We start from the raw sequence: 22,240 nt of genomic DNA, 5'->3' as shown, positions 1-22,240 counted from the left end.
GCAGAAGATAGGCTCACGTAAGAGTCCCCTGGACAAGACTCACCATTGCAGAGCTCCCCTCCTGAGGTAGTGGGGCATCACAGCCACTTTGCCTTGATTTCCCCACAAGGTCTTTGGCCTTCTCCTGTTGTAGATGTGACCTGGCCTTCCTACCAGGCCCCTTTGGCCTCATCCAAAAACAACATCAAAAGAACCTTTGGCTCTTTATAGGTGGGGTCCCAGCAGCAACAGCCAGTCTAACCCCAGCTCCTGGTCCACCTTCCAGCCAAGGGCCTCTGGCAGGCCTCAGTCAGTTCCAGACCTCAGCTGCTAGGCTTCGTCCTTCTAAGTCCCTCCCACACCTGGCACAGGTGTAGCAGGGCTAACTGAAGAGGGCTGACTTGCCCCCCATCTCCGAGCCATTAAAGGGGCATTCCTCCTGCTACAACCACTTGTAGCTATTACAGATCAGCTGGTATAATCACTGAACAAGGACCTAGCAGCTGTTATTCCAGTAGTGCTTAATGTCCTTAGGCAGGGCCTGCTAGATTGCAGAGGACCATCCAATTTAATACATGAATGCTCCTCGACTCCACCTCTTCCGCTGGATGGCCCATTATGGCTAGTCACACTCTAAAATACCTCACTTCTGTACATTCCCTATTAACCTGGCCAGAGAGGGACAGTAACTTCCCCAAGGTCACTCAGCAGGCCAGAGGCAGAGCTGGGAACAGAACCCAGGTCTGAGCTGCAAACTGATTTATCCACTAGGACACACTACCTCCCAAATCTATTGCGCACACACATGCATTTCAGTGGTGCTTTGGGTCAAGCGAAGGCTGAGGAAGGATGTGAGAAAAGGGCACAGATTCAAGAGTTGGGTGTGCCGGTTGGGAAAACAAATGGCTCATGTTATTTGGGTATCCAAATAACTGGCTGGAACGAGAAGTGGGATTTCTTGACTAATCTATGTTCACTTGGGTGTTTTCCAACTCCTGCCTTGGTTACATATTCTTCTCCTGGCAGCATGCCTTGGCATTTCATTGGAGAGCAGTATCCTCTCTAGCCCAGTCCTGGATAGTTCCACTGCCAAAGGTTACATAGAACAGCAGGCCAAAGAGATTTAGGGCCGCTGACACGAAGAAGACATTCCTCCAGCCAGTCAGGAGGTCCTGGGGGGGTACCAAACAAGGGGTAATTAGTATCTCCATTCCCTCTTATCGCCACAGGAGAGCATCTGGGACTTGAACCCCAGCTTTCATTCAGCTAAAGACTTGCTATACCAGTTCCCTGTCTAGCTGTAGATTTAACTCCTCAGATTCTGATTGGGAATTCCTTGCTTGCTACGCTGAACTCAAGCGGCTCTGTCATCACTGGGACCAAGCTGTCCCTATTGTCCCATTCTCCAGCAGTCTCCCTGCCCCCTGCCAGCTGTAAGTAGATCCAGGTTGGAAGCCCATGTCGGGAGGAGTCCCTACTTCTTGGATCATAAGAGCTTCTTCTCCATGACTTAGGTACTTGTTGGACACATTTGGCAATGTGGATGCTGCCTAGCACACGTGGGTTTCAAGAGCTTAGGCAGGGCTATGTTTTGATTCAGTGCAAAGAAACCATTCTTGGGCCAATCTGCTGTATTCAACTCCACTTTCTTTTCTGCCTATTTTGGTGTTAGGAGAAAGAGCTCCAATACGGACATCCAGAGAAGCCCTGAATTACCTGGCTGGTGAGGAACCCAACTGCAGTGGGAGCAATTATTCCTGAGACCGTTCCGAAGGTGTTTGTGACTCCCAGCAGAAACCCAGCGTATCTGGGGAGAAGGGAAGGGAAAATTTCCTGAGCAAGGCAAAGAGGGACTTGCAAGAAGAGAGAAAATTAGGTTTCAATTCCCTCTCCCCCAACCTCCTGGAGAGCTTCAAAGAGAGCAAGTGCCACCGGAATAAACTTGTTATACACGTAACAGAGTCCACCAGCTAGCAGTGGCTCCGCAGCTTGGTCCCTGCCTGCCCTCTCGACGGACAGTAAGAGCCTTTACCCACTGCTATCATTGGCTCTGAGCCTGCGCTGCTGTGCCTTGGTTTTGCCTGTCTGGCTTCAGATGCCACCAGCTGCAGAAGATCCAGGAGAGAAGTAGCAAAAGGCAGCTGAAGTAGTTGAGGGCTGGGGTGATGGACATGATATGGGCCAACATGTTGGGCCCTGGAGCCAATCGGAGCAGGAGATAGGAGGAAGGCCTGGTGGTCTCACCTGGGAGCAATGTCGATCTGGTTAATGTTGAAGCCAGCCCCACACATGCTGATTACTGTCATGGACAATGTCAGAAAGACCACAGCTGCCGTGTAATCGCAGCCGACGTAGGACACGGCCACCAGGGAGATGGCTGGGAGCAACATCCCTAGGGAGAGAAGGGGACGTGGGTTATGTGGCTGACCGGGCGAAGGTTTGTTGAAAGAACCTGGAGGCAGGAGGCACCTGTCCTTACCCAGCACCGAGAAGAGCTTCCGAACCGTTGCTGTGCTGAACATGTGCTTGGACAGGAGGAAGTCTGCCAGCAGCCCCGACACGATGGTACCCAGCCAGTTCCCAACATAAGGAAGTGCAGAGAGAAGCCCATTCTGTAGAGAGAAGGTAAGATACTTGCCATTCTGCACAGAGCAGCGAGAGGGACCCCACCACCACCAGATCTGGCTGGATGTGCTCAGAGGGACCGTAGGGACTGCCAGACTGGATTGGACCTGAGGTTCATCTAGCCCCGTATCCTGTCTCTGACAGCGGCTAGCATCAACCGGCTGCTTTGGAGGAAGGTGAAAGAAACCTCCCCACCCCTAGTAGTCAGAAACTGGCCTAAGCCCTGAAGCCTGAGGTTTAACAGGCCTTCCGGAATTGGTTAGCATCAACTTTTATCCCTCTGGATGGCCCCATTCAGGAGACAGAGCGGCCCGGTGGTGAGTGATGGGGCACCACGGCAGAGCTCACCTCTCTGATGTCAAAGTGGAGCACGTCACTCATGTACGTTGGCATTGACGTCAGCAGCGTGTAGAACAGCCAGTCATTGCAGAAATAGGCGACTGCGATGGCCCAAAGAGGCAGTGATTTCATCATGGCCAGGAGTGGAAGGGAGCGTCCGTGAGAGCTGCCCTTGAAGGAAAGGCACCAGTTAGTACCCCTTTTGCAGGCTCCTCCTCCTCCTGGCTCTGTCAATGTCCCATAGGCAGGTGGTCTAGTCTCTCCCTGGCCTCACCACCTCCTCCCAGAGTTTTAGCTGCCTGCTCTGTGTTGACTCCTGGATCCCCCTGTAACCCCTCAACTCTCCCAGTTGTGCAGTCTCACATCTGACATTTCCCAGACCTGCCACAGACACCTCAAATCCAACAGGCCGAGCTCACGTCAGAGCGCTAGGCTCCAGGTGCAGTCGGTAGAGTTGTACAGGCTAATGTCAGGGCTGAATTTTGCTCAATATATCAAAACTTCTCGTCCTTCCTCTTAGGTCCATTCCCCTCCTGTGATGGTCCGTGATCCAACTCATCCTGTGGCTCCCTTGACCCTCTCTGCCCTCTTCTCCCCTCACATCCAGCCCTGATAAATCCTTGTGCCTTTTCCTCAAGGATGCAACCTTCCTTCTTCATCCCTGCAGCTGATGCTCTATCCGTGCCTTGGGCATCTCTCAGCTCACCTGTGCACACTCCAGCACTCAGTCCAAAACACCACAGCTTAGGGAACCTTCTTCTCCTACAGTTCTTAGCATCACCCTCCTCCTCAGACCCCTCTGCCTCAAATTTAAGCTCCTTGCCCTCACCTCAGACTTCCCGCACAATCCAGCCCCGGCCTACATCTCCCATTGCCTCTGACTCCTCCCACTACTCCCTCTGGTTCTCCCAAGCTTCATCTCCTCCCATATGGCTTCCAGTCTCCCATCACATGGAGCTGCCTCCCCCAGTTCATATGCCAAGAGACCTCCTTTGGCTACGACAAATTCCTCCTTAAAATACACATTTCATGAACCACAGGCAGGCCGGTCTCCTCCCTGGCCCTGACTTTAGCCCCTTCCCATTGATCTCTTCTCTGATGTATCCTCTATATCTATGTCTGAACTAATCTGTAAGCTCCTTGGGACAGGGCCTTCTTCTGCCACAGACGTTTGCACTGCTCTGTAAATAACACACCCAGTGGAACCCTGAAGACGGGCTCACTTGGAGAAGGTCTCATTGTCCCAAGCTCTGTTCAAAGGTGTGACAACTGTGAGTCCTAAGAAAGCAGAACTAACAAGTTTACCCGAGGCTAGACATACATATTCAATTTTCTTACTAACTTTTACAGATCTCCGGCTGATGTTTCACCGTTAGCTTAAGTGGACGCATTGTTTATGCCTTAATGTTCCTTTTCCTGACACCTGTATTCAGCATTCCTTATTTCTGCTTAAAGGTATATACAGCATTTCTTTAATCCATTCTATTTTTACAATATAATTCATTCTACTTTCACAGGTGGGAATACGGGGAAAACTAGGTCAGAGTAAAAAGGCTTTCAAAGAACCTGATTAGCCAGTGATGACACAATGTACTCCTTCTCGCCAGCACTAATACGAGGGTGACATGAAGGATCTTCATAAACGAGAAGGAACCAGAACACACACCAAACGCAGCCAATGCCACCTATGGAGAAGGGGAACAGTTCAATGGCTCCTGTCTCGGATCTTACGGCAGCACAGGTGGGTAGATACCAACAGAGATGGGCAGGCAAGACACTGCAGCTCTGTGACAGACTGTCAGGTGTGAGGGTCTTGAAGGGAGGGGCAGGTTTGTTCTGCTGACTCATGCTGGCAGACAGACCAGGTGGGGCCCGTTAGTGCCAATCCACAGTATAAAAGGGTTTGTCCCCCCCTTGGGGGAAGGAGGAATTAGGTAGTTGAGGCAGGAGTTTTTGCCTTAACACCAAACAGCTCAGGCTGTGGTTCATGTCTGGCTTTCCTTAGTGTGAGAAGGAAGGAAGTGCTGGACGGGGGAGAATTTGGGGCACTGTCCCTTTATGTGTGTGTGGGCTGTGTGGAGGGGGGGAGTGGGAAATCTGCCCAGTCACAGACCCCTCAATATGATGGTGTATTGCAAATGCCATAGACAGAGAGACTGAGGTGGTGGAACATTCCTTCCTGTTCAAGGCAGCTGGAGGGGCTCTGCCGACTAACACATTCTGTACCTTATTGATGCCTATACTCTTATACTTTAAAATGAAAGGTGCCAGCCCAACAGCCCTGAGAGCTCTCATCCACAGAGTAGACACAACTTGGGCAGCAGCAACACAAGCCAACGGACCTCCATCATGAGCTGAAGGAAAAAGAGGGAAGTCCAGCCCTTCTGGCTGGAGATGCCGATCGCGATGGTGGTCTCTCTGAAGGGGGACATTTCTATATTAGCAACTGGATTGAGAGCCCTGACTCCTCACATCGAGGCAACGAGAAAACCTTCAGACGCTTCGCTCTTGTGTGGCTTAACTTGCCAGTGAATCTGCTACAGTGGAAACCACAGCTACTCACCGAAGATGAAGAAGATGTAAGGCCACCCCAGGTACTGGCAGATGATCCCAGCTGCAGGGAAGGTGATGAAGGTCCCAAAAGTGCATCCTAAGGAGCAGATGAAGAGGAGTTCACAGCGAGGGTGTGATACAGTGGTGGCCACAGAACATGACCTGGGCTTCCCAGTGCTTACCCCACACCATCCTATAGTAACTCTTCCTGCCCTATCAAGCCTAGGCTTGTGAAGGCTAGGGCTATAACAGGGTTTAAAAGAGACCTGGATAAATTCATGGAGGTTAAGTCCATTAATGGCTACTAGCCAGGCTGGGTAAGGAATGGTGTCCCTAGCCTCTGTTTGTCAGAGGGTGGAGATGGATGGCAGGAGAGAGATCATTTGATCATTACCTGTTAGGTTCACTCCCTCTGGGGCACCTGGCACTGGCCACTGTCAGTAGACAGGACTGGGCTAGATGGACCTTTGGTCTGACCCAGTACGGCTGTTCTTATGTAATCCAGAACTGAGAAGACAGGGTGGAGGAGAAGGTAGAGGGGATAAAGGAGGAGGAGATAAAGGATGAGGAGAGTGGAATATTGTGTAGGAAAGGGAGAAATAGCAGTAGAGAGGGATGTGCAGCCAACATTTCTTCATGAAGGACCTTTGGTCTAGAATCTGAAGGTTTCTGCAACTTGTAAGTGGAGCTGCTTGTCTGGAGTGTGGCGGAAGAAAAGGCAGCATCAAGAGAGCTCGTCTTTACACAGGAGGGCGGGGGGCTGGGACTACAGGGAAAGTTGGTTTGGCAGCAAAGAGTCCCTTTCTCTTACCAGCTTCAGCGAGGTTCATGAGCCTGCTGCGTTCCAAGGGGGGAGCCCATTTTGCCCAAAGCGTGTATTGGGCTGGAAATATCACTCCCTGCCAAGGAAAACACAGGAGTGCGTGAGCACAGAGGGGAGCGGGAGCTCTGGGAGTGATACCTGGGGAAAGCATTGGCAGACCTCATGATCTTTCACTGCTATGACCCTTACTCCACCCTTCCCCCCACTTCAGTTTGTCATCATCCCTTGCTTGTACGCTCTTTGGGGCAGAATCCTGACTTGTTAACTTCTTCTGCAATGCCATGCATACAGAGGGGGCTGCACACATAAACCCACAAGCCGCTGAGAGTCAAGAGCTCGAAAGGGAAGGCCCTACCTCTGCCATGCCCAGCAGTGCCTGCAGCCCAATGAGGTACGGTGCTCCCAGGCTAGCTGCCAGCGGCACGAGAAGGGTGAGAGCCGAGGTAGAGAGCAGCCCGTAGCCCAACACTAGCTTCCCTCCGAACATTCCCGACCAGTATCCGCCGAGGAGCTGGGTGAAGAGGTAGCCGTAGAAGAAGGCACTGAGGATGACGCCCTGGGTCTTAGCGCTCCAGTCGTACACGGGGGCCTGGAGGAGACAGAACTTGCTTGCATCAAACGGGGGAGACAAAACCGAGGACTGTCCCTTGAGGGGACACTGCAGCAGCTTTAAAACCCAGCCCAAGGGAGAACCATTCTCACAGGCCTGGACTCCTCCAGGAAGGGGCAAGTGGCTTGTATGCACAGACCTGTCACCAGTCAGGTGACCGGCGCTCTCCTAATTACACTGGCTCCTTCGTTTAAACACGCGTGCAGTGGATACAGCCCCAAAGCTCCTCTCTGAACAGCACCTCATTGCTGCCGAGTTGGTCCACAGTGCAAAGCCAAGGGGTAGAGCCAAGTTGCTGGTGAAAGGATCTGGCCCGGCCTTTACACTTACTTCTTGGGCGAATTCTCGGTGGGAGTCATTGGGCTGAGCGTGGGAGCGATTGGGACACACGTCCGTGGAGTTATTGGGCAGGCTGCCCGGGTTGGTGCCGTTCGTCATGGCTACGATGGCGATACTGAGATTGACCCGGAGTGAATACACCATGAAGAGGGAGAAGTGCAGGATGAGAGCCAGGCTGTAGCGAGCTGAGCAGAGGCCTGGGGTGGAGAACAACCAGAACAAGCCAGAGATGGTCAGGTAGGCTGCAGACTAACCCTGGAGGTGCCCCCCTCACCCCTGGCTGCGAGGGATCTCCAGGCAGTGGCGCTGGAACAGTTTTTGGAGTGGGGGTGCTGAGCTGCACCCCTCTTACGCCTGTCCGCACCCTCACCGCCCCCTAGAGCTGGGGCCGGGAGCAGGGCTGTGGCTCTGGGAGGCGGGGACACGGACAAGGGTAAGGCGGCGAAGGCTGGGGCCACAGCTAAGGGTGGGTGGGGGCCAGCAGCCGGGACCCTGGGGCTGGTGGCCAAGCAGGACCCCGGGCCAGCAGCAGAGCAAAATCTGGGCACCCCTACTTCCTGCACCTATGTCTCCAGGTAGCACCAACAGTCTTCTTATTTCAACCACAAACCATTCTCCTCAGAGTCTTACACCTTGGACAGGGCCGTCCAGACCCCACTGCCCACACAGCTTTACCCCAGGGCATCTCTGGCCAGACCAAACCTCCTGAAACCTCACTCTGCAGTCACCCAGCATCATTACACACACATCCCCCACCCAGTGAGGTGGGAGAGAATTTCCCCTTTGCTGTCTCCAGAGCAGGCCAGCCAGGTCAGGGCCAGGACTCTTGTTGAAGTAGAGAATTACTTCAGGGTCAGTGCTGAGAACTGGTCCAAGTCCCAGCCATCCTCTTTTCCATTTGGCACTGATCTGGCATCCCTACTTTATCTACCCAGCTCCTGAAGAAACCCAAGAGCAGTTCAGGAGGGAGCACACACATTCCTGAGCACAGAGGGGACTGTGTCCTTTCAGGAGAGGGTTCCCTCCCACACTAATAATTCACTTTACCAGCACTGATTAATCCTCACAAGCCCCTTGGGAGGGTGCTGAGCTTTACCATCCCCATTATACAGGGGGGGAAACTGAGGCACAGAGAGGGGATGTGACTTGCCCAAGAGTCAGAGCCAGAATTAGAACTCGGAAGTTCCTGGGTCCCAGTCCCATGTTCAGAGCACTACATCACACCTCTCATTACCCTCGAGTAGATTTACCTTTCCCAAATGATAACTGTTGGTTGAGCAGAGGGGAAGCATCTTCCTGATCTGACTCTGGGCAGGCCTCTGCCTCGGCGTTCTCAGCGCTTTGCTGCATTCTCTCCTGTAAGCAAAGCTGACATCTAGTCCTCCTCCCGGGAGCGTCTCCACAACTTCTGAAACATGAAGAGTCTTAGACATGAGTGAACCAAAGGCACGGGGACCATCTCCTCGCTACCGACCTCCTGCAGTTCTTCCTACAATGCAATAAGCCCCATCGTGGGACCGCTGCAGGATTGCGGAATATGAATACTACCCATCTAGTGCAGACGGGACACATTTTAAGAACAATGTGATTTACAACGATATAAATCAACTTCTAGGCCTGGTCTTGTGTGGTCCTTCCTATTTTTGCCTTTGATCGTCACAGCCTCCCAGTGGGATAGAGAGCCCTATTTTCACCATGGCTGGATGCTATTCCTTACTGCAGATATTCCTCACTGCTCAGAGAATAGCCTCCCCCTGCACCCACAATCTACCCTCACTCTGTATACTGTAAACTAACGCTTGTTCCAGAGGGCAGCTGCCAAGCCGAAACATTCTTTGACACATAGAGATAGAATCATAGAATGTCAGGGTTGGAAGGGACCTCAGGAGGTATCTAGTCCAACCCCCTGCTCAAAGCAGGGCCAATCCCCAGACAGATTTTTGTCCCAGATCCCTAAATGGCCCCCTCAAGGATTGAACTCACAAGCCTGAGCTATCCCTCCCCCCAATAAGCAGGGATCCTAGAAATCCATTTGCCGCAGAAAAAGACATGGAATGTGTGTTTTAACAGAGAATCTTTAGCTTTTACATTTTGTGAAAAAATAAAAACATATAGAGTGGGAACCCCGATTATCTGATCTGATTAGGGTGTCCAGACAGCAAGTGTGAAAAATCAGGACGGGGTTGGGGGGTAATAGGAGCCTATATAAGAAAAAAACTCAAATATCGGGACTGTCCCTATAAAATCGGGACATCTGGTCACTCTAGATCTAATTGAGCCTGGGGCCAAATCGGGTAATCAGAAAGTTGGATAATCAGGAGAGTGGGCAGGACTCCGGCTGTCAGCCCTGGGCAGCAAGGCTCAATTTGTCAGCTAAAATATTGTAAATATATCAATAAAACATTGCGTTCAACTGATACCTATATATATATATTGTGGTTAGGGAAGCTAAAGTTCAGTATTTCATTTTAATAGCGGGAAAACATGGATTTTTATGGTTTTTTATCAGAGAATTTTGGTTTTTTTAATCAGGGAAAACTAGGATCCCTGTAGATAAGTAAGATGTGCTAGGAGCGGAGAATTGCCGTGACAAAGAGAGAACTCTCCCAGACTAAAATTCCACCTACAACTACATAACTGGGCAGCTTCCCCCCACCCCAAAGTGAAGCAGATTGGCCCTGATTTTCTGAATTAACTGCAACTTCTCTAGCAATCAAATCCAAACAATCAACTCACAGATGAAGCAGAAGCAGAAACCTCCTCTTGTTTTTCAATATAGGGTGTGGGAACTCATTCCTGCAGGGATGCCACGAATTCAGATTGGGAACAAAGAGTGAGTCACGTGAGAGGCAAGCCATGTGACAAAATAAGTTTGGCAAACACCAGCTGTGCTATTTAACTCCTTAGTAGGCCACTGACACCTGGTTTTTAAAATCATTTTAGATTTAAACTGTTAGTAAATTGGAGATGGATGACTAAAAACAATGATGATGAAACAATGTTTCGCCACCATTAGTTAAGACCAGGAACAGCCCTATGGGGTACCTATTAGCCCAGATTTAGTGGAGGAGAAATTAAGTGATATGCCCAAGGCCACAGAGGGAGGCGGTCTCTGCCTACCATTGTGGTACTTTAGAGCTAAATTTGTTGGCCAGTCTTGGGTTCTCCTAGAACTCTTCCTATCTACACACACATATAAGTAGCCTTTAAGTGTGAAAACAGACTATGTGAAAATGGGACCTTCTTCATTAGAACTGCATGTATTCAGTCATAGCTACTTAGTGTGATGACTAGCAGGGACTCTGCTGGCCACATGTTGCTCTCAGTGACACTTGAGCAACCCCAGGGCTGCTAGTATATTTGTACAGGGTAGCTGATTGGAACCCTGTCAATCACCCAACTTATGATGCACAAGAAGCTCCCTCTTGCAGATGACTGGCTGCTAGCATGTTTCTAATGGGTTTGCAGGGCACTGGCAGCCGGGGAGAGGCAGTTTTAATAAACATAAGTCTAACGCAATAGGGGATTCAGGCTCTTACAGAAGTGGAGATAGCGTTGGGGTTGGGCAGGGACATGCAATGGGACGAGGGGCCTGGTCTGCATTAGGGCTGGAATCCCAGCAATCCCTCAGCTGCCTTTTTACTCATCTGTATGTGCCCTCCCTTGGGCAGGGGCTGAACAGTCTCGGGGGTGTGGGTATGTGTCTATTCACCCTGGTACTGGCCTGCCTCTCTTCTCCTGGTGATACATCACTCTGAAATCAAAAGGCACTTTCCCTTATCTTGCTGTCAAATCACACGGAGGACAGCCCCTGCCCCCATGGTCACTGCAGCTCCCTCTTCCCATGGCTCCATCATCTCCCCTCATCATCCCCGGTTACTTCTGCAGCCCCCTCTCCCCACGGCTCTATCACCCTCTGACCCCCATTGCCCCTCCATCCCTGCAGCCCCTCCCCAATGGCTCCATCATCTCCCCTTTCCTCCCATGACCTCTGCAGCCCCCTCTCCCCATGGCGCTATCACCCTCTGACTCCCACTGCTGCCCCACCACCCCTGCAGCTCCATCCCCTCATGGCTCTATCTCACCTCATTATCCCCAGTGACTTCTGCAGCCCCGTCCTCCCATGGCTCTATCACCCTCTGACTCCCACTGCTGCCCCATCACCCCTGCAGCTCCATCCCCTCATGGCTCTATCTCCCCTCATTATCCCCGGTGACTTCTGCAGCCCCCTCTCCCCACGGCTCTATCACCCCACTGGCTCCCACTGCCCCATCAACCCCTGTGACCCCTTGCAGCCCCCTCTCCCCATGGATCTATCACCCTCTGACCCCCATTGCTGCCCCACACCCCTGCAGCTCCATCCCCTCCTGGCTCCATCAGCTCCCCTTTCCTCCCATGATCCCCTGCAGCCCCTAAGTCCAGGGCGCCCCTCCACAACCAGCCTCCTCCCAGCTGCCCCGCCCACTCCCGGCCCCAGAGCCCCGCCCACCTGCTGCCGGGTCATGTGACAATCCAAGATGGCGACGCTCAGGCTGGTGCCGGTGGCGCTGCTCACCTGGCTGCTGGTCGGCGGGCGCTGCTCGGGGCAGCGCGCGGTCCCGGTGCCCCTGGTCATGTGGCACGGGATGGGTGAGTGCTGGGGAGAGGCCGCCGCAAGGCTGGTGCTACCCCCCCCGGTGCAGTGGGGGGCGGGTTGGGAAGGGGGCGCTGCAGGGCTGAGGGCGGGTTATAGGTCTGTTGCTGCCCCGCCAAGGGCTGCAGGGGTGGGGGGGTCAGGCTGATGCTCTCACCCCAGGACTGCAAAGGGAGGGCCTGGGGGCCCTTGTCTGACCAGCCTCCCCGCTCTTATTCCCCCTCCCCGCCCCCAAAGAGGAAGCTGGGGGCGGAAGCGGTGTTTCCGTGCACTACGAGCCTCCTGTGCAGTGCAGCCTTTGTAGTTCTCCGCGGTGCTTTTTTACTACTTCCCTGCTGGATCTCTCACTTCCCTAATCCCAGCTGCTGGTTTAGAGACGGTGCCTGTGTGCAGAGCGTGCTTGCCTTGAGAGATCTTGGGATCTTACATGGGGAGGGTGGAAAGCAGGTTATTAGCCAGTGTGCGCACAGGTCCAAACAAGCAGCTGTGCTCTCTGTCCTAGTGACTTCACTTTTGGCCACTTTTCAGATTGTCTGGAATAAAAAACAACCCACATTCATCACATGATTCTCATTTAACTGCCAGGAGGGTGATACCACAGTGCAGGCAACACCCTTTCCTTGTGAAATGGGGGATGGAAGAAAGCGAAGTAGTGATAGATGTGTGGGAAGTTGGACTGCGAATGAAGGATCAAGGTGACTTCTAAAGAGTTGAACTACTCTGATGCCCAGCACCCTTTGGGAGAGTTCCCTACTCAGTTATCTTCGATTTTAGGCCCTGTCTACATTATGTATCACATTTAAACATGGTTGTGATCCAGTCATGTGCTTTTTTTTTGCCTGCAGTTTCACAAACCAGTTTTAACGTGGTTATGTTTTGTAGCACTGGCAGGATTTTAAATAAACACCTTGATAGCTTGTTTACAAATATCATTATCCCCACTTTTCAGATGGCAAAACTGAGGCAGGTCTCTGGTAGAGCTGGGGAATCCAGACTCCCAGTCCAGTGCCCTCTCCATTTGATCATGTTGCCTGCATTTTTTCTTATTACCTGAGATGATAAGCATTGTAAAGGATAGTTCAACCTAATAATAGTAATAATGCTTATTGCTTTTACAAACAGTAAGTAATCCTCACAACATCCTTGTCTAGATATTAGCCCTGTTTACAGGGAGACTTGGACACCGAGAGCCTTGCTCAAGGCCTTAAAGAAAGGCAATATAAGAGCCTGGACAGAAATTAGGTTTGGAAGGATTAGATTTGTGTTGGTCAGTGTTGGTAGACACCCATTTCACTGTATGCACAAAAACTGACGAAAAAATATTTCCATAAATGAGAACTAAAATTTACAGATAGACAAAGTAAGAAAAATGCTGCTTTGGAACTTGTTAGAGATTTAAGGGTATTTATCTGGTATATTTTGACATGTTGACACTTGGTTTTAATGGTTATAAAGCTTTAATTTCGGAATCTCAATGTCTGTCATTAACTGATTGACCGTCTCCAGTTGTCTCCCCCCCCCTAATTTTGCACAACTGTGAACATTTAAATGACTCAAAAAGAACCGGAGTACTTGTGGCACCTTAGAGACTAACAAATTTATTAGAGCATAAGCTTTCGTGGACTACAGCCNTATATAATTTTGACCAATGTCATTGTTTATTTTTAAGATTTTTTTAGATCTTTAGTCATTTAAATGACAGGTTTCAGAGTAGCAGCCGTGTTAGTCTGTATCCGCAAAAAGAACCGGAGTACTTGTGGCACCTTAGAGACTAACAAATTTATTAGAGCATAAGCTTTCGTGGACTACAGCCGAAGAAGTGGGCTGTAGTCCACGAAAGCTTATGCTCTAATAAATTTGTTAGTCTCTAAGGTGCCACAAGTACTCCGGTTCTTTTTGCGGATACAGACTAACACGGCTGCTACTCTGAAACCTGTCATTTAAATGACTAAAGATCTAAAAAAATCTTAAAAATAAACAATGACATTGGTCAAAATTATATATACAAAAATTAAATTCTGCCACACTCAATTCATATGTAGGAGTTCCTAGCTCCCAGGCCTCAGCGTGCACCACTAGACTATGCCTCTGGAAGTGTCTGGGCCAAAGATACCACAAATAAGATATTCCTGTGGGAGCAGGGTACTGAACCTCTGTAGCATCGTGTATAGACTGTTTTGTATTCAAATGGTAGTTCAGTCAAAATGGAAAGCATCCATAAGGATGGGAATAAGGGAAAGGCTTGGAAGGCTGGGTGAGAATTCAGCGTCCATGCTGGCTTTAATATTTTGATAGTCTAAATCAATGTCATGACCTTATTAGCAAGAAAGTGAAAGGAGGCCACCATGGGCTGGAACCAGGAAGTGCATTCAAATGGTTCATTTACAGAGGAGGCTTTGTGCAATGAGCGTGAAAATTTGCTGCTTTGACACTTGACAAAATGCAGGCTGCTTTCCCTGGTGAGGTTGGAAGTTTGGTATTCAGCACCTCAGCCATCAAGTGTGCGATGGTTTTATGATGTTTGATGAAAATTTCCCTTATCCTTTTTGCAGGAGACAGCTGCTGTAACCCTGGAAGCTTAGGATACATTAAAAAAATAGTGGAAAATAAAATACCAGGAATTTACGTTCTGTCGCTACAGATTGGAAACAACGTGGTAGAGGTAAAGTCACAGTTATCCTATGTAAAGCTTCTGTTTTCATTGAGTATTTCTGGTTCGTGATCACTGTGCACTCTTAAAGGTGCTGTAAATAATGTACAGTCTCTCCTTTTGACGTAGATCCATAAAGACACAGACAGAGCTTTCACTATTACCTTTTTACTGTATCAAACATCTTTGTCTTGGAGAAACTGACTAAGTCTAGTTAATCACATGTTGAAGAAAACTAGGGATGTGACAAATCCCTGATTCAAATTGGATTCATACCCAAACCCACTGATTAGTGTTTTGAAACCTCTACAGCAGGGGTGGGCAAACTGCGGGCCGCATCCAGACCCTTGAGCTCCCGCTGGGGAGTGGGGTCTGGGGCTTGTCCCGCTCCAGCTGGGGAGCAGGGTTGGGGCCACTCTGCGTGGCTCCTAGAAGCAGCGGCATGTGCCCCCTCCAACTCCTATGCATGGGGCAGCCAGGGGACTCCGCGCCCCATGCTGCCCCTGCAGTTCCCATTGGCCGGGAACCGTGGCCAATGGGAGCTGCAGAGGCAGCACCTGCGGACAGGGCAATGCGCAGCAGAGCCGCCTGGCCATGCCTCTGTGTAAGAGCCGGACGGGGGACATACTATTGCTTCCGGGAGCAGCCTGCACCCCCGAGCCACCCCTCCATGCCCCAACCCTGATCCCCCTCCTGCCCTCCAAACCCCTCGGTCCCAGCCTGGAGCACTCTCCTGCACCCCAAACCCCACCAGCCCCAGCCCAGAGCCTACACTCCCAGCCAGAGCCCTCGCCCCCTACACCCCCTGCCCCGAGCCCCCTCCCACACCTTGAACTCCTCATTTCTGGCCCCAGCCCAGAGCCCACACCCCCTGCCAGAGCCCTCACCCCCTCCTGCACCCTAGCCCCAATTTTGTGAGACCCGCCATACAATTTCTATACCCAGATGTGGCCCTTGGGCCAAAAAGTTTGCCCACCCCTGCTCTACAGCTATTAGCTATGTGATGAGGTCCCATGCTTTTTAAGGGAGATATTTGTCCCTTCCTATTTATTAAGCTAAGCGCATGTTTTTATTTAAACTCTCATTTTTATATTGTGTTTTACTAGTGTAACAAAGATATAGCCTGGCTCCTGCACCTGTATTGTTGACTGTGCTATATATGGCCAAGAGGCTTATATTACTAGCTATGTATTAGAGTGTAGTTCTAGTAATAGCTATCACAATAATGGGTGACATGTCTTGTTACCTGGATTCATAGAGGGTGCAGGTAAACCTTGGCTTTGTGGAAGTCCAGGGCGGATCCAAACTTTAATAAAGGCAGGGGAAATATGACAACTTACGGTTGGGCTGGGAGTTCACAAAGGGAGTCTCATAAAATTGGGGCCTACCTATAACTCATGGAATTTAAGGAGAAATCTTAGTCCCTATGAAGAACAAGAAGATTAAAATTCACCTATTAGCCCATTGCAAAGATAATTTGCCCATCTGTTTCTCTGGCTTATTCCCCAGGATATGGAGAACAGCTACTTCATGAATGTGAACAAACAAGTGATGCTGGTTTGTGACAAACTCGCTAAGGACCCTCGCTTGCAAGGAGGCTACAATTCTATGGGATTCTCCCAGGGAGGCCAGTTCCTGTAAGTTTACAGTTGGATTTAATTTATTTTTGGGCACATGTTTTAGGTTACAGAAGTTCAGGTGGGAATCTCCCTCTCTCCCCAACACCTTCCCACAGGGTTCAAAATAAAATGTAAATAAGTGTTCTCTGGGCACGAGGATACATTTATTTTAAAATGCTTTATTCGTATGAGGCTTTCTAAGAACTGTACAATTACAAACTAACCTTCACAACACCTTTGTAACACAGATACGATTTCTTCAGATGGGGAAACCGAGGCACAGGGCCGTTAAGGGTAATATTTTCAAAAGCACGTAAGTCCCCTTGATGGGACTTTGGATAACATTTCAAAAGTCCCTAAGTAACTCATTTAAAGCTGGTCGCAGGCAGAGCTTGAATATGGTTATTTAAAGTGCTATATACAAACAGCTCAGCATCTGTATAGGAGGGGGAAGCTAAACCCTCTCTCTTTTCCCCAGGAGGGCGGTGGCACAGAGATGTCCTTCTCCTCCAATGTTCAATTTGATTTCCATTGGGGGACAGCACCAAGGTAACTCCCTCTTTGGTTTCTAGAGTCCTCTGTGTCATCCCTGCTTCCTAAACCTGCATGTAGTGAATGGAGGGGGAGCTGCTGATAGGATAAAACAACCCCTCTTCCCCTGCCCCCAAAAGCCCCCCCACAGAAAGCCTCTTTTTGACCTACTTTCAGTTGAAATAAAATAACTGGATATTTTTGCCTTGTCTCCTGAATGGATCTGATCACTAGGCGAGTGCTTGTTGTGTTCTGGGCTGATCTTGAGTTAGGATTAACATCTGTCAGCAAATCTATTAAAGTGGTTCCAAGCTAAAATAGGGACAGACAAATGTCATTCTTCAGGATGCAAACTGGCCACTTCAGGGGTCAGGAAGGAATCTTCCCAATGTATGTGACTATCCAATTAGCCAGGTAGCTCCCTTCTACCATCTAAGCATTGTCGATTGGCTATTGTTGGAGCAGATACTGGACTGCAGAGAGCAATAGCCTGATCTGGTGTAGGAGCTCCCACAAAACTAAATTTATTGAGATTGGCCAAATAGTGATTGGGTGACAGGGACCTGAAGCTATCAGCATTTGAAGTATTAAACTCCACAGAGGGAGAATTATTATTCAGGGTGGCTCAGGGAGGTAAAATGAGTGATAAGGGGATGAAATTCAAGACAGGAAAATGGCTAAATACCAAGGAAAACTTCTGCCACTGAGAGCTCCAAGACAGGAATAATCTCCCAAGGGAACTGGTGGCAGCCCCATGGCGTGAGTCTCTGTTTAGTGCATTCTGCCCAATATGCTGCCAGGAACAATAGTGTGGCTTCAGATCACTAAAGAGCTAGGAGGCCTTTCCATTTATCTGTATGACCATCTTCTCCATAATGATACCCTCTGCTGGTCAGCTAAAGAACATTGAGTTCTCTCCATGTAATAGTGCCTTGGGGGCTGTCTGTCTGTAATGGGATTATAGGATTAGAGACAGCTGGATTCCTTGGAGTAATTCCAGTTGCTGTGTCAGGAGGAGGTGGTTCTTCTTTGTGGTTGCAATTCAGTGGCTTTCAGTGCTGACCATTGACTAGAGATGCACAACTTGCTGCCCCAGGTGTGTTTGGCTTTCCACGCTGTCCCGGGGAGAAGTCCCGCATCTGTGACTGGCTCCGAAAGATGCTGGACCTTGGCGTCTACACGAAGGTGATTCAGGAGCGGTGAGTATGTTCGGCGGGGGACCATGCAGACTGCAAAGGCTGAGGTGAGATGCTCCTTTGGCCTGTGTGTTTCCAGTGTGAGCTTTATTCTCTCTCTCATCCAGCCTAGTGCAGGCAGAATACTGGCATGACCCCGTGAAGGAAGATGAGTACCGGAAAAACAGCATCTTCCTGGCTGACATCAATCAGGAGAAGGTAAGGGCAGATGCCATGCTCAGAGCTCTGAGCCTGGCTTGTTATTTGGGATGGCTGAGATTTTCTTCCCTTCGTTGTTTTCATGGCTGGGGTCTTTGAGGTTTAACTCTTTAGTGGTTCTTTCCCTTGTGGTGTAGGGATGGCCAAAAGGTAGCACCCTTCGTCCCGGCGTGTCTGGTACAGTTCCCAGTGCTCTTGCAGATGTTTTTGCTTGTGGCTCTCTGTACAATAGCTGCTCCACAGCATGGCAGCAGAGTGGTGACTGCCTTCTTCTGTGTAATCAGAATCAAGATTTGTATAGCTCTCCATTTTCAAAGAAGATTGAAGTAACCAGTTAATCCCCACAAACTCCCTGTGAGGTGGGGGTGGGTGGGTTCCCCATCTGTGAAATGGGATAAGTGACATCATCATAAGAAGTTGGTGTCAGTGCTGGGATTAGAATGTGGGGATTCCAGATTCCCAGTCACGCATTCCTAGCGTTGTCTTGTGCATGTGCCCTGACTAGCCCTAGCCCAAGCTGAGCTCATGGGCTGTCCGTTCCCTGACGGGGAGGAAGGCAGGCACTGCCGTGGCTGGGTCAGGAGCCTGGCATGCTGAGAGCAACAGCCCAGCTTCAATGTGTGACAAGCGTGTCATCTGTTTGACAAAGTTTGTGGCTGCCCCCATCTCAGTGAGATTCCAGACTGCCTTATTTCTGACAAGATTCTATCATTTTTGTTCTGACATCTTTCCCAGGGTATCAACGAGACCTACAAGAAAAACTTGATGGCTTTGAAAAAGTTTGTGATGGTGAAATTTCTCAATGACTCTATGGTAGACCCTCCAGCCTCAGAGGTGAGCAACTCCTCCAAGTGCTTGGGATAAGGCAGTGAGACAGGAGCTTTCACTTGCTAAATGTCTTTGTCATTGTCTAGTTTTATGAATGGTGCCCAACTTTTAATACAAATCCAGGATGCAGTAACCAAAAATGGATCCACTAATGTAGGGCCAGCCAGTTTCACAAATAAATTGGGCAAAAGAAAATCAGAAAAGGGACAGGAAAATGGTCTCAGTGTGGTCAAGATGCTCCAAACCTTGTAGGTGGCTATAGAAGGTCTCTGGCAGACATCCTCAGGGAGAGAAATTCTTCAGACAGGATCCTTGCACCAAAAAGTCCCTGTGATGATCCAGATCTGTTAGAACCACTCTGTGGAGATCAGACAACCTGACTGGCAATAACGGCCTTGGATAATTATGTTGGGAGGAGAGTTGCTCAAATACATCATGGTCTAGATTAAGACTGTCTTGTATCAGATTAAGCACAGATGTGGGTTGCAGTGAACCTTGTTCTAGTACCTTTAACTTCACCCTACCATGACTCTGAAAGAATAGTGTTCGTTTAGGGGTCAGACACAAGGTGGTGGTGTTGGAATATACAGTACCTGATCATTTATGTTGGCAGTATAAGCCTAAGGATGAGCATTTCATGCTCTAAAGAGTTGCTGTTATCTAGGAGATGCTAGGTAAGGACTGTATTGGCCCTCAAACTTTAACTGGTTTTGTAAATCAAGGGTTCTTCAGATGTTAAAGTTTCTGTCCTGCCCTTTGATAGCAGGGCTCTCTGGGGTTTATTCAATCTGAAGAAGTCATTGCTGGATTCAAGTAGGGGCAAGGAGCTCCATCTCTTCCTCAGTCAGAGGAACATTCTGTCCAGCAATAGGCCTCAGTGGTGAGATGCAGAATAAGCTCATTTCTACAACAGCTCTGTTGTCTCCTTGTTTTAATTCTATAGTGGTTTGGATATTACAGAAGTGGGCAAGCCAAGGAGACCATCCCCCTGCAGGAGACCTCGCTGTACACAAAGGTAAAAAGCTGGATCTTCTATGGAAGAATCTCCTGTCTCCATATGGTTGCCAATTTTGGTTGGACATATTTCTGGAGGTTTCATCACATCACATCTCGTCTTTAATTAAAAATTAATCTTTAATTCCTGGAAACTCCAGGATAATCATGGAGGGTTGGCAACCCTATGTCTCCACTGTAAGTAGCTTAAGCTCTTGGCAGGGTTCCACCATCTAGCTTCTCTCTCTCTCTCATAAGAGATCGCATTTTGTATCTGAACTTAGTTCCCATGAAAGGAAAAGGCTGGATCTGCTGATTAAGCACAAGAAAGATGCGCTTATCCTCCCAAGTACTGTTTCCCCCATTGAATAGATAGGGAACTGAGGAACCTCAGGGTCCCACAGAAATGTGTCAGAGCAGGGAATTGAACTCTGGTCTTCTGAATTATAGACCAGCACCCTGACCTAGACTTTCTCCTCCAGTCTCTGCTGGAGATAACTTAGCTGAAAAGTACTTCTACGGAGCAAAATTAGGCCTTTGGAACAAGCCAGGTAGCACCAGATGAGGGTTTATTTATTTATTTTAGAGCGTCCCTGGTATTCATATTTCACTTGGTATGGCTTGCACAATTTCTTCAGCCTACACCAGCTTAAAACGGCTAGGCTACCAATATGTGCTTCATGCTGATCTTGTTTACACTGCTCTAAATCAGGAGTCACTCCATGGAAGTTAAAAACCGATCTAAAAGTGGCACACACACTACCAGCTGATTACAGCCTCATGCACACGTTGGCCAGCTGGGTTGCCTCTCCCTTTGGGTGTGAGATCCTTTAAGTGAGGGAAATGAATGAATGCTTCACTGCAGCAACCCATGAACTTGGCCCATGGCCTTCCCAACAGGATGCAGGGAACGTTGTGAGAGCCCTTGATAAAATGGCACTGCATCCTCAGCCTAGCAGGTAGTTTTGAGGCAGGGAAGACCTGGTTCCTGGGGCCCATTCTAGTCCAGCTTTCTTTGCACTTATACACTTCCCTTCTTTTTAAAGAAGCTATTGAAAGCTCATGCTTCTCACAGCAGACCATGCCCCATTTTCCTAGCAGGGCAGTTGCATTATGCCGTGTAATTCCCCCACGCAAAGGAAAGAGCTAGTTCCATACAGCCTGAACTCCAAGGGCTGTTGTAACTGACCCACACCTATTCTCAACAAAACATTGGTCTGCTCTATTGCAGACTCTAGTAAAGGGCTCCCCTGCTTGGCAAGGATGATGGGGGGCCAGGGACAGCACTTGAATTCCAGAAAGAGACAAGGGGAACTCTTGTAAATAATCAATGCCCGGAAGTGAGAAAATAGTAAAGAGTAGATCCTAATGGAAGATACGGTGGGATCCACTACAACACTGCAAACTACCACCTAAGTCCCCATGAAAGTCAATGGGACTAAGGTGCTTTGGAAAATTATTTAAGCATCTCTGGTAGCCTACTTTCATGCTGGTCTTCTCTTGTAGGATCAGCTGGGGCTGCAGCAGATGGACAAGGCAGGAAAGCTGGTATTCCTGTCCGTGGCAGCAGATCACCTTCGCTTTTCTGAAGAGTGGTTTTATACAAACATCATCCCCTTCCTACACTGAAGTCGATGTGTGGCAGCAGCCTGACAAGAGAAGGCGACTTCCTTCAGACCAAGCTCCTGCTACAAGGCAGAGGAAGTCACCCTGTTAGGAGTTCTAGCTTGGATCCAATTGCTGTAGCTAACAAACTAAGCTGCCACTTACTGCGTAACAGCACGTCCCCCATACAAACCTGCTGCCGCATGGTACGAGGGCTAACCAAGTACTTAAGGGCATACTAAGTCTGCTGGTTGTTGTCAGAGTGCATTAGAAGTGGCATGGTTTAAATTTAATATGCTATTATGGTGTAGCATATGGTCCCAACCCAGACTTGGTTTCTGTGTTAGCAAGTTTTGTATGGTTTTCAAAGAAGCTAATGTAACTGCACCAGTCACTTGCTGGAGCATAGTTCAGTGGTTTTCAAACTTCTTTTCTGGCGACCCAGTTGAAGAAAACTGTCGATGCCTGTGACCCAACAGAGCTGGGGATGAGGGGTTTGGGATGTGGGAGGGGGCTCAAGGCTGGGGAAGAGGGTTGGGGTGCAGGGGTGAGGGCTGTGGGTTGGAGATGGGAATGAGGGGTTCAGGGTATGGGATGGGGCTCTGGGCTGGGGCAGGGAGTGCAGGAGGGGGTCAGGGCTCTGTGTGCAGTCTCTGGGGTGGGGATGAGGGGTTTGGGGGGCTCAGGGCTGGGGCAGGAGATTGAGGTGTGGGTTTATC

General features: G+C 49.5%; 2 protein-coding genes across 4 annotated transcripts; one reads left to right on the top strand and one right to left on the bottom strand.

Annotated features, from left to right (window-relative positions):
• Positions 1-6: 6 nt before the first annotated feature.
• Positions 7-10,643, bottom strand: LOC117868379 (sodium-dependent phosphate transport protein 3-like). Of its 3 annotated transcripts, none has more exons than XM_034754272.1 (12): positions 10,005-10,621; positions 8,519-8,676; positions 7,260-7,465; positions 6,675-6,908; positions 6,308-6,395; positions 5,507-5,593; positions 4,510-4,628; positions 2,953-3,114; positions 2,459-2,591; positions 2,224-2,371; positions 1,696-1,786; positions 7-1,151 (listed from the first exon to the last, which is right to left on the bottom strand). In XM_034754272.1, exons 1-12 carry the CDS (start codon positions 10,124-10,126, stop codon positions 1,020-1,022), a joined length of 1,680 nt encoding a protein of 559 aa, XP_034610163.1. In that variant the 5' UTR covers positions 10,127-10,621; the 3' UTR covers positions 7-1,019. The 3 variants fall into 3 exon arrangements, with proteins under 3 accessions (XP_034610163.1, XP_034610164.1, XP_034610165.1); XM_034754273.1 differs by having other exon boundaries at positions 8,519-8,624; positions 10,005-10,091; XM_034754274.1 differs by lacking the exons at positions 7-1,151; positions 1,696-1,786; positions 2,224-2,371; ... (1 more) ...; positions 2,953-3,114; positions 4,510-4,628 and adding an exon at positions 4,642-5,297 and having other exon boundaries at positions 10,005-10,643.
• Positions 10,644-11,762: 1,119 nt separating this feature from the next.
• PPT1 (palmitoyl-protein thioesterase 1) lies at positions 11,763-22,027 on the top strand. The gene is made up of 9 exons (XM_034754271.1): positions 11,763-11,897; positions 14,454-14,563; positions 16,061-16,188; positions 16,649-16,719; positions 17,798-17,900; positions 18,005-18,095; positions 18,831-18,929; positions 19,867-19,938; positions 21,423-22,027. Exons 1-9 carry the CDS (start codon positions 11,786-11,788, stop codon positions 21,543-21,545), a joined length of 909 nt encoding a protein of 302 aa, XP_034610162.1. The 5' UTR covers positions 11,763-11,785; the 3' UTR covers positions 21,546-22,027.
• Positions 22,028-22,240: the final 213 nt, after the last annotated feature.

Source organism: Trachemys scripta, chromosome 20 (genome assembly GCF_013100865.1).
Source record: "Trachemys scripta elegans isolate TJP31775 chromosome 20, CAS_Tse_1.0, whole genome shotgun sequence".
Classification (NCBI taxonomy): Eukaryota; Metazoa; Chordata; order Testudines; family Emydidae; genus Trachemys; species Trachemys scripta.
The sequence above is the reverse complement of the archived record's forward strand: the minus strand, read 5'-3'. Positions and strand labels throughout refer to the sequence as shown.

Coding starts and splice junctions, on each gene's coding strand:
- LOC117868379 (XM_034754272.1), bottom strand. CDS start 10,126: ATGGCTTGCCTCTCACGTGACTCACTCTTTGTTCCCAATCTGAATTCG. Junction 8,677..10,004: donor TTTCTGCTTCTGCTTCATCT/GTGAGTTGATTG, acceptor TTCATGTTTCAG/AAGTTGTGGAGACGCTCCCG. Junction 2,592..2,952: donor TCCACTTTGACATCAGAGAG/GTGAGCTCTGCC, acceptor TTCTCTCTACAG/AATGGGCTTCTCTCTGCACT.
- PPT1 (XM_034754271.1), top strand. CDS start 11,786: ATGGCGACGCTCAGGCTGGTGCCGGTGGCGCTGCTCACCTGGCTGCTG. Junction 17,901..18,004: donor ACGAAGGTGATTCAGGAGCG/GTGAGTATGTTC, acceptor TCTCTCATCCAG/CCTAGTGCAGGCAGAATACT. Junction 18,096..18,830: donor CTGACATCAATCAGGAGAAG/GTAAGGGCAGAT, acceptor CATCTTTCCCAG/GGTATCAACGAGACCTACAA.